The 13,815-nt window shown below is 36.5% G+C and overlaps 2 protein-coding genes across 2 annotated transcripts in view; both read left to right on the top strand.

Moving 5' to 3' along the window:
• LOC143644381 (tripartite motif-containing protein 43-like) overlaps positions 1-13,815 on the top strand; it is a 273,323-nt gene that overhangs the window by 108,410 nt on the left and 151,098 nt on the right. The window lies entirely within an intron of this gene.
• On the top strand, positions 4,347-5,570 carry LOC143645096 (upstream-binding factor 1-like protein 1). The gene is given in 3 exon segments (XM_077114712.1): positions 4,347-4,568; positions 4,570-4,641; positions 4,644-5,570. Coding segments are annotated over 3 exon segments (1,221 nt in total).

Below are 13,815 nucleotides of genomic sequence, written 5' to 3' on the forward strand. Positions count from 1 at the left end.
TTAAGGTTGCAGCTTTGGTCTTTAAAGGGGCCAGTAAGAATCCAGGAATTGGTGATGGTGGTAGAAATATGACATTGCTGAGCACATTGAAGTTGAAGTACCAGAAATGAGAGGATTCTCTGCATTCGCTCTGGTTTATAAGTGGCAATTCTGATGATCTCCAGTCATTTATTTTAAAACACAATATATTAGATGACACTGGGGATGTAATTTTATTTTGGGATTTGATTATTTCCAAGTGGTTATGACATTTTGATATTAGTCTGATATGATTATGGAATATATTTTTCTTCTATTATGAACAATGTGGAGCTTTACATTAAGTTTATTTTAATGTGCTGATAGCAAAGACAAAAGGAGATTCAGTTGTTTAAAGTTTCAGAACTAAAGGTTGCAGTCAAAGATGAATGCAATGCTAATCAATTATTTTGTATTAGAGATAGATGGGAGTAGAGCTTTATCATAGAACAAAATAAAGCACTTTTGGTGACTGATTTAGTTTACATAGATAATCTATGTATCTGCAGTAATTTTTCTCGGGTTGTTCTATCAATGGGTAGCAAGAAGAGCATTTCTGTGTATGAATGTTGAAAGTTAAGTGCAGAGAAGTGTTCCCACCTCTCAGTTCCCACATTACCTCCACATTTCCTCATAATGGAAATTTTCTCTTGATATTTATGTCTGTAAACTCCTGATGAGAGATACATTGCCTTCTTTATAGGTCTACCAAGAGAGATAGTCCCTATTAGACTGTCTGTAATTTCAAATAATATGTTTCTTCTATTGACCTTATGAGAAGTGAAAATTTTAACTTTTTTCTCTTATAACATTTTTATTTTCTTGGGAGTTTTTAAGTTTCATTTGCCTGGTTTTCTCTACACCCATAGCAAACTCATTCCCAAACTCTTTGAACTGAAAAGTCTTCTCAAGATTTATAGACATATCAGCTAATTCTTGAAATTCAGCTAGAGATCATTTGTCCCTCCTCAGGCTTAGGGAGGAAGCAGCTTCCCACTGTGGCTGGACTTTGGTGCCTCACTCCCTTGCTGTGTTCTAGTCGCCTTGCTGACAACATTGTGAGTAGCCTCTTCATTAAAGGGTCCTGAACTATCTGCATTAGATTCTATTTCCTGCTTTCTTGACTGATAACATCTATTTTTTAACTTTTTAAATTGTTTTTTACTTTCTGAATTTTATTTTCTTAATCTTATGTTGAAGATTTTAATTTTTGCTATAGTATTTTTAATTTACAAAATCTTTTATTCATTTCCAAAGTCCCCCTCCTCTGTTTTTAGTAAGGATGATTTGTTCTTTTCCTCTTGAAATAAAATGCACATAATGTAACGTTCACCATTTCAAACATTTTAAGTGCACAATTCAGTGGATATATTCAAAATTGTGTACAACCATCACCACTATCTAATTCTAGAACATTTTTATCATTCCCAAAAGAAGCCCCATACCTATTAGTACTCACTACCCATTTCCCCTTCCTTCCAGACCCTGGCAAAAATTAATCTACTTTCAGTCTCTGTGAATTTGCCTATTCTTGATAGTTCACAGAAATGTGATCATACAATTTATAGTCTTTTGTGTTTGTCTTACTTAACTTAGCGTAATGTTCTCAAGTCCTTGTTGCCTGTGTCAGTAGCTCATTTATCTGGATAATATTTAATTGTATTCATATTCCACATTATATTTATCCAAACATCAGTTCATGGACATTTGAGTTGTTTCCCCTTTTATTATTTTTTTGCACGGGCAGGTGCTGGGAATTGAAGCCGGGTCTCTGGCATGGCAGGTGAGAATCCTGTCACTGAGCCACCATCGCACTGCTCCACTTTGGCAAGTTATATAAATTCTCAATTGTCTTACTTTCCTCACTTATATAATGAGATAATAATGATAAACCAATCTCATGAAATTATGAGGAAGCAAATGAGAGTGAGTGAAGCATTTGCGTATTAGTTTCCTAGATCTGCCATTGGAACCAAGTGGCTTAAAACAACAGAAGTTTATTCTCTCAGTTCTAGAGGCCTGAAGTCCAAGATAAGGTTGGTTTCCTCTGAGGCTCTAAGGAAACATCCACCCATTCCATGCCTCTCTCCTAGGTTCTGGTGTCTGCTTACAACCATTGGGGTTCTTTGGCTTGTGGCAACAAAACTCCAACTCCTGCCTCCGTTTTCACATGACCTACCCTGTGTCTCTGCGTTTTCAAGTCTCCCTCCTATAAGGACACTTATAGGAGTTTGTTTTGGGGGCCAACTGTAAATCAAAGATAATCTCATCTTGAGATCCTTAATTACATCTGCAAAGATCTTATTTCCAAATGAGATCACATTCACAGGTACTGAATGTTAAGACTTTGATATTTTCTTCTGTGAGACACTATTCCACCCACTACAATTTGGAAAAATGCCTGGCTTATAAAATGCCACACACCACAACTGTATTTTTGTTTCCACTGCTCTACACACATCATCATATATTTAAAGAATAATTGAAAAGAAACCAAATCATCCTTTCTAAATTCAACTTCCAAATACGATACATCTCATTTCTAATGTTAGAATATTCTTAGAATATGTCTGATTTTTTATTTTACACAATCATAACTTACAAAATAGTTGGAAGTTTAATACAAACAACTTATTTTTTCTTGAGTCATGGCAGTGAGTTGTAAACACATAAACACAATGTATGGATTTATTTGTTTCTTGTATGTTTTTACTACTTCCTCTTGTGTTATTTTATCTAATTACTTTTTCGGTTCTTTTAGTTTGTCTGCATTCTTAGTTTCCTAAGGACATTGATAAAATAGTACTTTTTCTGATTGTTGAAATTAAAACTCAATAGCTTTTGAGTTTAATATCTTTTCTCAACACTTCATGTATTTCAAAGTTTTTGTTCCATTGCAGTTTTTAATCCTCATTATAGAAAAGCTTCCCCAAGTGTCTTTTCTACATCATGGAAGTATAATATCTGGACAATATTTTTTCAGACTTCTACTTCAATTATGGTCTTTAATTCTGCTTTAACAATCTCATCTTGCATTATTACAACTATTAATTCTTCACTGATGCAGAAAAAATTTTAAATTGATTCTTTAAGGGTGTATCTTTTATTCTCTTCTGAGAATATCACATTGTTCTCAAAAATGATGTTCCCAAGTATTCAAAGCTGAACTCAGAAGTTCACCTTCTTTTTGACTTTTAAGCCTGATATTAATGTTCACTTTCTTTCTTCCATAACTTTTCACCCTTGGGGGCCCCATGTCACACTTCTTTTATTCACCCTCCAATTATATAAATGTGGCTTTACTTAATGTTTTATTTAATTTTTTGAAAGTTGTTTTTTGTGGAGCTTCATCTTAAAATGGAAGATTATCCTAAAAATAATACTGAAGGAGTTATGAGAATTTAGGGCATGACCAGAGGAAATGTGTACCAGAGATATTCAATTTGAAAAGACAAGACTGTTAATGAGATAAATGGAGATGGGGAAATAGTAGGAATCAGACCTGCCATTAATTTAAGTTCCTGCACGTGGCGTTCTAAGTAGGGCTTTCTGAAGGAGGTAAAATTTTCACTGAAGTTTACAGATAAGAAGCAGTTTCCACATAAATGTTGGAAATGCTCTGTAATTCTCACTAAATTCTTGCTATCTAAAGAGAGAAGTGTACAACTAACTAGATGCACAGAGTCCAGAAAATCTATAAACCAGTCATTTACTTCAAGTTCAAATTCACAGTGAGATATGTGCTTCTTTTTGGTTTTGTTCCTGTATTTTGTTGGGGTGAGGGCATCCTTGGTGTGTCTCATTCCTATTTCCAGCTCTTCAACTGCACCTTCCGTCTTGACCATCTGGGCCATTCTTTTCCATTTTAGCCATTTCTCTTTGCATTTGATTTTTTTACTCCCCTTTCCTGGGGCTTTTCTCTTATTGTAAACCCCTTGTATGACAAGCCAGTCACTTGTCTACTTAAGACAGGCCTGATGAAATTGTGGGGGATAGGATGGGGGCAAGTTGAGGGGGGGAGAGGGGATATTTGAGAGTGTAAATGAAGGGTAAACATGACTTTCAGCTTAGAAGATGGGAAATTTTCCTTTTAAATAATTAAAGGTAAATTATAGAACGGACATATTCCAAGGGGGAGGTGATTTTTGTTTGTTTGTTTGTTTGTTTTTTATTCATGTTATAGAAGAGTAACGTTCCTTCTCTTTCTCCTCAGAGATTTATATCACACATTCGGCAGGATTTCCAGAAATAACCATACTGCTGAGTCTTCAGTGAAGGGTTTTGATTTCCTGGACTTCTAGGACTATATAAGTGTCTCAAACCTAGAAATGGCATTGCTTAAAAGCCAAATCCACTGGTCCAAAGAAGACATTCTGATGTTACTGGAACGCATGAGGAATAACCTTCCATCAGATGACAAGTATAAGTTTAAAACAACCCATTCTCATCTGGATTGGGAAAAAGTAGCTTTTAAAGAATTTTCTGGAGAAACATGCAAAGTGAAATGGTTAGAGCTTTCTCATAATTTGAGGAAGCTTCGCACATTAACGGGAATTAGTCCTGGAAGCTCAAGAACTTGTGAAAAATCCCTGCAAAAGCAAAAAGTACAAGAAAAAACAATCACATTTTCCCAAGAAGCCTTGACTACTTATTTCCACTTCTACAAAGAGAAGTGCTCTGAGTTCTCCCTAATGCACCCTGAGCTGAAAAAGCAGGAGCTGACCAAGGTCTTGTCCAAGAAATACAAGGAGCTCCCAGAGCAGATGAAGCTTAAATATGTTGAAGATTTCCAGAGAGAGAAACAGGAATTTAAGGAAAAACTTACTCAATTCAAGGAAGAACACCCTGATATATTCCAAAATTCCAAGACACTTGATATCCTCAACAAGCACCAAGCCCAAACCCAAAAGAGTTTTCAGGAAAATGTGAAAGAAATGAGGTCCCTTCCAGAAACTAATGACTTTGCCAAAAAGATGAAGTTCTATGGAGAGCCCATGACGCCTCCAATGAATGGATACCACAAGTTCCATGAGGATTTGTGGGTGAGAAGTGACTTGCACCATATGTTAGAGAAAGAGTGCATGGTGGAGATTGGAAGACACTGGCAGCACGTCCCACAGAGCCTGAAGAAACAGTATGAGAAACTGGCTGAGAAGCTGCAACAGCAGTACAAGGTGGACATGGATCTTTGGCTCAAGAGTCTGTCTCCCAAGGAATATGCTGCGTACAGAGAATCCACCTCTGCTAAGCAGAAGAACATGGACGTGCTGGGAGGCCTGAGCCCCAAGTTTAGACGGACAGCTGTGCAGTCCTCATCAGTGAAGAGCCTGCCAGGAAGACATGGAGAGGGCCAGGGACTGCAAGCTCCAGGGACACATTCATCAGAGACTGTTTTGGATGAGTACCACTCCTCATGGGGGTCGGAAGAAATTAAGGAGGATGAGGAAGATGATGAAGGCATTAAGTCCTCAGATTCCAGCAGTGGGGATGAAGACAGTGAGTCTGAGGGTTCAACTTCCTCAGGAGAATCTTCTGACTCAGACTACAAGTGAACTGTGTCCTTACCCCAAAGAATTGGAGAGAGAACTTTCCATGAATGTCTGGGGCATCTTTGTCAAGAGGAAAAGATACTCTTCTTTGCCCCTGCAAAGGCCCTCTTGGGAGAATAACTTTAAGTCAACTCAGTATCCTGAAACCCACCACATTCCTCAATGTCATTTCCTCTGAGGCACACCATGAATTCAAGCTCTTGGAATAAAGAATGAGGTGACTGGATGGTGGAGGACACATGGGATTAGACTGACTGTTCCTGAAGAAGTTTGCTCTCCTTATCTTCTGTGTGCCGGAAGTAGTAGTGGGATCCTCATGAATCTGTGACCTCTCCCTTCTTTGTGGAGCTGTCCATTTGGATTCCTAGATATTTTGGTGAATTGTTTTATTATTAGTAAGTGTTATTGTGAATAAACAATTCTAGTACTTGGAAATCATTCTATGATTTACAATTTTTTTTTTAACCACTAATTCCTTTGTCTTTCTAAATGTATTGGGTTGTATATCCAGACAATATTAAGGAATTGTTAGTATGTTCTTGTTTTGCTCATGTAAGCTAAGGTTTACAGGATTTGCAACTGTTAAAATTATGCTGACATATGCACTTGAAATGAACATTAATATACTAATAAAATGTCTATTTACTTATATTTTAGGGGTTTTTAGTTCATGATGTATATTTTCATTTTCATCATATCCCTTTTGCCATCTAATTTTTCCATAGGTACGGGTAACTTTATTAAAGTATTACCTAATATTGAACCTTTCTCATGATACAGAAATAAACCCACTTTGTTATATTGTGTTTATATGTTTTGAATTTAGACAAATTTTCTCAGCCTTTCCAATATCAGTAAAATCATATTTATGCAAGATTTATGAACATATTTGTCAAATCCACTCAATCTTAATTTTCATTTTTAATTATTGAATTTAGGTTCTTTTCTGGAATAATAAGATCTGTGGAAAAACGCTGACATTTACTAAATATTAGATTAAAGCCATAGGACTTACCTTTCTTCTCTAGAAAATTGAAAAAATATATAGTGAGAAGGAGAAGATCCAGAAAGGAAAAACTCTCCAATAAACTGTTCCAGATACACAGACTGGAATGGATTAACACTTGCTCTATTTCTCTTTGCAGAAAACTCAGGAAAAAAAAAAAGTTAAATATGCAAAGGGTCTATCAACTTAGTACTATGCAAGGAAAAACCAGTGGATGGCAGGTGTGCCCTCTTACCAGTGATGCTTGAGCTGGTTCTTCAAGCAGGTAGTAAATTGAAGAGGGGAAATGAGATGTTATTTGGATCATACAGTTAATAAATTTATTGAATGACTCCTATTCTTCAGACATTCCTTTCCTTCAACTATCTTAAAATCCTGATTTTTGTGAGTTGTTCTTCTCAATCTCCTTTGCTGCTTTCTCTTTCGTGAGGATCTGCATATTATCATCTTAGTCTATACAGCTTTCCAGCATGAACTCATTATACTCCAAGTTTTAATCATCCAGTCTTACACTGTTCAGTTACAAATTCACAGCTAAGTGCATATACAGTATTTTGAGTTGCTAAAGCTGAAAAAGTGCAATGTATGAGAAATTGTCTGACTTTTAAGAATGGGAATTTATTAGCTACAAATTCAGTTCTAAGACCATGAAAATGTCCAACTCAGGACATCAACAGGATGATTTCTGGACTGTGAAGACAGGCTGCCAGAATCTGGGACACGTCTGTCACACAGAAAGATACAGGGCTCGCATCTGCTGGCCCTTCTCTCCCAGGGTATGTTGCTTTCACCTACTGGCTTGAGTGGGTTTCTCTCTTTTCTGCAGGTCATTTCTTAACTTCTCTGGACTTTTCTTTATATGGTTCCCTTAATTTAATCTCTTTTATCCTTTAAAAAGATTCAAGTAAGAGGATTAAGACTCACCTTGAATGAGGTGGGACACATCTCAATTGAAGGAATCAAAATGTCCCACCTGTAACAGGTCTACACCCACAGGAATGGATTAGAAGAACACGGCCTTTCTGGGGCACCTCACAGTTTCAAAGTAATACATTTAGCTAGAGAAACTGAGATCACAAATTATGTCATTAACATCCATCACCATTTTCCTCTGAAACACCAATCTAGAACTCCAGAATAGATCATAATTCATTGTAATTCCAAAACTCACTCCTCCGTAAGCATGTGTTTTTGGCATTGATCTCACCAAATACTCAATTGCCCATATGCTTTCCACGCTACACTAATAGGTCCTCCTAATCCCACAAACACGGTAAAGGTGATCTACCCTCTCATCACACAACTGTAAATGTGAGTCCCCGGAGTAGGTCGTGCCAAGCTTTCAGAGGATTTTAATAAATGATCTTAGATAATTATATATATATTTTTCTAGGTTTGGCCTGTTGTAAACATAGAATAAACACAGGAGATAGCTGAGTTAAGAACATATAGTGCAACAGTTGATGATTTACAAACATTTTGGCATTTAAGAGAAGAAAAGGAAAGTGTTGTAAATTTAAGACAAAGTTCTTTGAAAATTTTATATATAACCACATATCATTCTCCTAGACATAGTTTTATGTTCTTTATTGAAATGACTATTTATTAAAGCCATTTTGAGTTTTTCACTGGCGATACATTGCATTGGCGATACAAATAATGACTAAGATATCTAGAGGTTTATAGGCAATGTCAGCAATGTGTACCATATTTACATATATATAATATATTTTAGTTAAATATATGCTTTTATTCTCTATGACTTGCAAGAAATTATCTACTTTTATATACCTTCTAGATGGCTGACATGTTGAATGTATGTGGAAAACCCAGATACAGATTTTGCTACTCACTGCCCTATTCAACAGTAAATTTGCAAAATTAGTTTTAAAGATGACTCTACCTCAAAATTAGTAGGTACCATAAAAGATTTTTGCTACCACATTATAGTAAGGTCTGCATCACATTCTAAAAGGTGAGGTAAACAGATTCAGCCTTGCTTATGGTTTCACATCATATATTTTCAAATTCATTCTATAGAATTCTTAGAATGAATTTGAAAATATATGTTGTGAAATATCATAGAATAGAAATAGTACCTACTATTTTCTAAGCCCTGTCCTAGTTGGATGAGATACAGAGATGAAAGCTACGATTCCTGCCCTCGTGTTCTCAGTGCCTAGTAAGGAAGACTACTCAGTATATGGAATTAGTAGGAGCCAGCATTATTTGGTAAAAAAAAAAAAAAAAAAAGGGATCAATATTGGGTTTGGACAAATACAGAAGAAAATCATAAATTGGAAATTACAAAATGTTATTGTTTGAAAAAAATCTCTTTAACCATTTTGGGAACTGAGAATAAAGTCATAATCAAATATGATATAAATTAGAATGCAGTGCTTATAATATGCCTAGCTCACAAGAGAGTCACACACACAAAAAAAAGGTAGGAAGTTTCCTTCCTTTCTCTATTTCATCCAGCATCCATATTTCCCCTTTTCTTAATTCCAATGAATTAAGAAACGCTTCTTGTGATGCACACATTTAGAAAGATAATATAGTAAAATAAATAAAATTCAATTAATGAAATTATTCTACATACCAGCAATGAACAAAGAAAAAATTAATGTAATAATTCCATTTACAAAAGCATCCAAAAGAGTAAAATACCTAGAACTAAATTTAACCAAGAAAGTGAAAGATTTGTACCCTGAAAATTATGAAATGTGGCTGAAAGAAATTAAAGAAGATATAAATAATAGAAAGACCTCCTACCCCATGTTCATGAGTTGAAGATTTCATATTGTTAAGACAGCAATAGGAGTGCTGACAGAGCCCACACAGCGGGAGATGTTTGGATGCAGATGAAAAACGCCCCCAGGGAAGCCTTATGAAATGAAGAGAGAAACTTAGTAGAGGTGGCCATGTGCCCTCGCAGCTGAGAGAGACCCCAAACTTCATTGGCACTTCCTTTGAAGTTAGGGGTCATGTGGAATGTTTTGGCCAATGAAATGCGAACAGGACTGACATGAAGACCGTCTAGGAAGAAGAAGTAACAGTCATCATCATGTGGTTTGCTATATTTTTTTCAATTTCTCTCTACTTCATAATCAATATTATTACAGAGGGAAACTGACCCTAAAATACAGACAATATAGAAAAGAGCCAAAACAACAGGAAATGAACATGTGCTTTGAGCAAGAAGTAAAATCTTAGTAAATACTTTTTTAAGTACATTGTCACCTAGCTTATGCTGACTCCTACACATCTGATCATTTCCCAGGTTCAGGCCCTGCCCTGAACACGAGTGTGCCACAAAGTATAGACGGTTCTGCCATGTGCCGTTTTAGGAAAAGAAAAAATAACATTGACTACAAGACATCTCTTTTATCGACCACTGGCGTTATTCACGTAAATGTACTTACAGCCAACCCTTTTCTATTGTATTTTTATTCCCATCCATATTATTCTACTGTAGTTTAAACTAGAACTTTGAAGTCAATTAAACTGGCCTGTAATTGAATCTTATACTGTCAGTAAACACTTGTGCTTTTGGAGTACGGAAAATGCTAAACGCATTAAATGAAATATACATTTTAAATGCTGTGCAATTCTAGAGAATTCTAGATCCTGCTTCTTGGCGAAGACCCAGACCTGCTCATTTACTGGGCACGTTCAGGAGATTAATTGAGGGATCCCTAGTGCGGGAGCACGGGAGGGAGTGGGGTGGGGGGGTCCTAGCGTGAGTTTTCTTCTCTTGAGGGACCCTGGTCTGTTGCCGTCTCCTCTAACGCCGCAGGCGCAGAAGAGGTAAATCTATGATATGAAATATTTAGTGAAAATGGGAGAAAGGCAAGAGATGCAACGATATTTTCCTTTTAGCATTCTTTTTATGTAGCTTAGGTCTACTTATACACTCAAATAAAAATAGCTGCATTATAGACTTTTAAGATTATCTCTGTCCTGGCCAGTATGACAAATATTTGGACATATGTTTACTAATTATTATGACTTCCAAACCATAATAAGAGAATTCCATTCACCCTTACCCTAATCTCAGAATTTTAGAACCTACAAGATGCCAGTTGAACTGGACCCACACCCTATAGTCCAGGTAAAATCTCTATTCCTGAGTCATCAGAAATCATGAATTCTCAGAGCTCTAAAAATACTATTTTATGATTCAGAAAAACAGAATTATCTATTTTCTGTAATACATACATGAAGTATCAATGCCTTATATGGATTCACACGTAAAAACACTATTATCTTGCTGACATTTTACAGTTGGGAAAACTAAGCTAAACTACTACCTACTTATTTTTTAACATAGTGTTTCTAGCTTTTATATGAGTTCATATACATGTTTTAAAGTTGAATTTTCATTTAAAATAGTTTCTTTAATTGTTGTACAAACCACTCAGTAGTTTCAGTTCAGGTTTTATCTTTATACTGGGATCTGAAGTATACTGATTTACCATGCATATTTATCATAAGAACTTAGCTTGTTTGTAAATGACTTTCACGATGCCAATTATTAGATCACGACACATTTTTCAATACTCCAGTAGAGGAAGAAGAAACCTTTGTGTTTTGCACTTTTTACTTAATACTGTTTAATAAAACTGATAGTTTTACCTCTTACATATGAATATTATATAATTGAAAAATCAAGGAATGCCCTTATGTGCTCTGTTTAATCATTTGAAATTCTGTTCCAGCTGTGTCCTTGCTTGAAAATACAAAAGAAATAGATGATCCACGCACTCGGAATTAGCAGTGTCAGGAAATAATTGCTATGTTACTATTATATTCCTGTTCTATAAACATGTTTAGGAATATTTAAAATTTTCCCCATCACCATAATATTGCAATCAGTGCATAAATATTTATAGTTATAGCACTATGTAGATTATCATGTTTATATATGGATTATCCAAATTCATTTATGTAAAAGAAAAGGACTGTACTGCAGACCCTTAATTCTACTTCAGGTAGAAGTAAGATCAAGTCATTAGTAGGGTACGAATTGCCAATGGATAGCAGGAGATACTGTGGAATGTAAATATTGGGCTATGAAACCAAATGAAAAATTTAATATTTTAGTTTGTGATTTTGTACAACTATTAAAATCTCTCTCTCTCTCTCTCTGTTGTTTTTAGGGGGGAATTAGAAAAGTTATTATGGATACGGAAGAAATCTCCCTTGCCTGCCCAACTGCCCCAGTGAAAGGACCAACCTGGACATGCTTCCTGCAGAATTTGAATCTGATAAATAAAATAGTTAACAGCAAATATGAATAAAAATTCATTTTGAAAGCAATCAATACTGCTCAGAAATAGGGAAATCATATGTGTTCTTGTTAAAAATTGAAAGTTTTTAAATCACTGTGTGAGTATATTTGTACTGTTTCAAAAGATAACACATGATTTATTAAAATAGATATTTTAATTATTTAATAAAATAATTTTGGCTCATCAACATATCCAAACATTCTTAGACACATGTCAAATACAAGGTGTAATTATAAAGTCATGAGACTCACTTTTTAACTAACACAGTAGAATCTATATAGCCAAATCAGTGGTAGTTCTCCAAGGAATAATCATGAGTCTTTTCCAAAGATGCTGCAATGGCCTGAGGCAGTTTTGAAATTTCTCTTTTGTATCTACCTTGAAGAGGATGTGAGTTTCATAATGTAATCACTCATTAGCTCTGGTCCCCAGTAGTATTCCAGTTCCATCATCCTTTACATTCACAGTTCTGGCAATTTTGAAAATAAATTATTCTTCATTCAATGAATTTATGTCACCTATGAGGATATTCAAAGGAATGCTAATTCAGGTGCTGGTGTTGAAGTGATCAGCCATGGCTCACTTGCAGGCTGACAGAAGAGAAAATGGTCCTGGGCTTGGACACAATGGGACAATGGCACCATCTGTTACATTTTTCCATATTCTCTGCACTGCAGGCAGGACCATTAAGCAGGTCTTTACAAAAGACATTAGAATCACATGTGCAGACAGCTGAGGGTGGCAAAGAGAATTTCCCCCAACGAAATCCTGGGAAATCGCCAGGAACACCGTGGAGAACGTGTAGATCACACAGTTGCTGATTTCAGAGAGGGCATGGCTGCAGATCCATATTTGTCTAAGGAGTGCGTAGACACGGGCTCGGCGATCACATTCTCGAAACCCAATTTATGACGTCAGTTGGGCCAGTAAAGATCCCGGTCCATGCCCAAGTCCAAGAACTTCCAGGCGCGAACAGCTGGGCCTGTGGCTTCTCAGTTTCTAGCCCCATCAACACGCTGGGTGGGCGGAGCGGCTCCAGGACCCTGGGGCTTCCCTTCCCGTTGCGCCCCGCCCACCTGGCAGGGCGTGTCCTGGGCGGCGGCAGCTTTCTGCCGCTGGATCGATCTCCTGGCTCCGCTCCCAGCAGGAGCCCCATCGGGCGGCGTGGGGAGGTGATGCCAAAAACCGCGGGCGAAGTGGCTTCTGTTCCGCCCTCCCCACCTCTTCCTGGTAGGGTCCACAAACCCTAAAATATCTCTTGGTTGCTTCTTTCTGCTTTCGTGGTTGCTGGTTCCTCCATCTTTATCCTAAGCACAAGGAACGTATTAGCCTTCTAAATGAGACAGATAGTTTGAAGGACATCAGGAACATAGCAAGAAATAACATACCACATACTTAGAAATAGCAGGATTATAATTTGGGATTAGATGTAATTGATGGCACAATTGTCTTTTGAAATAACATTGAACCTAGATTTTCATATAGGAATTCCTTTGGTAATAAAAGGAATACATGTATATGCGTTAAGGATGGGGAAGAGGGTAAAGTAGGTTTCTTTGATTTACAGCAACTGGAAAGAGAAAGGAGTAGGAGTCACTGTTCCAGGAGCTAGTGATCTGCATTATTTGGGAAGTGCAATGACATTTTATACTAAATTAAGGCATTGGGACTAGGTCAATAGATGTTTTTACTTTAATCACTAGCACCCAGTTGGAATTAAATGGTAGGTTTTTAGCTGTCAACCAGTGGTGATTATTTAAAATCTGAATTGTCTTTTTCTGCTTGAAACAATTCTGGAATGCATAAGCTCGTCTCCTTAATGTAAAATTCAGGAGGAATTTTCATGTAGAAATTGTGGATATTTAACATTTTAGACACTGTCTTCTTAGATGAGCACCATGGAAGAGGCTCACCTCACTCCTCATTTTGATTTGAAGAGAATTTTGGC

Source organism: Tamandua tetradactyla, chromosome 8, assembly GCF_023851605.1.
Source record: "Tamandua tetradactyla isolate mTamTet1 chromosome 8, mTamTet1.pri, whole genome shotgun sequence".
NCBI lineage: Eukaryota > Metazoa > Chordata > Mammalia > Pilosa > Myrmecophagidae > Tamandua > Tamandua tetradactyla.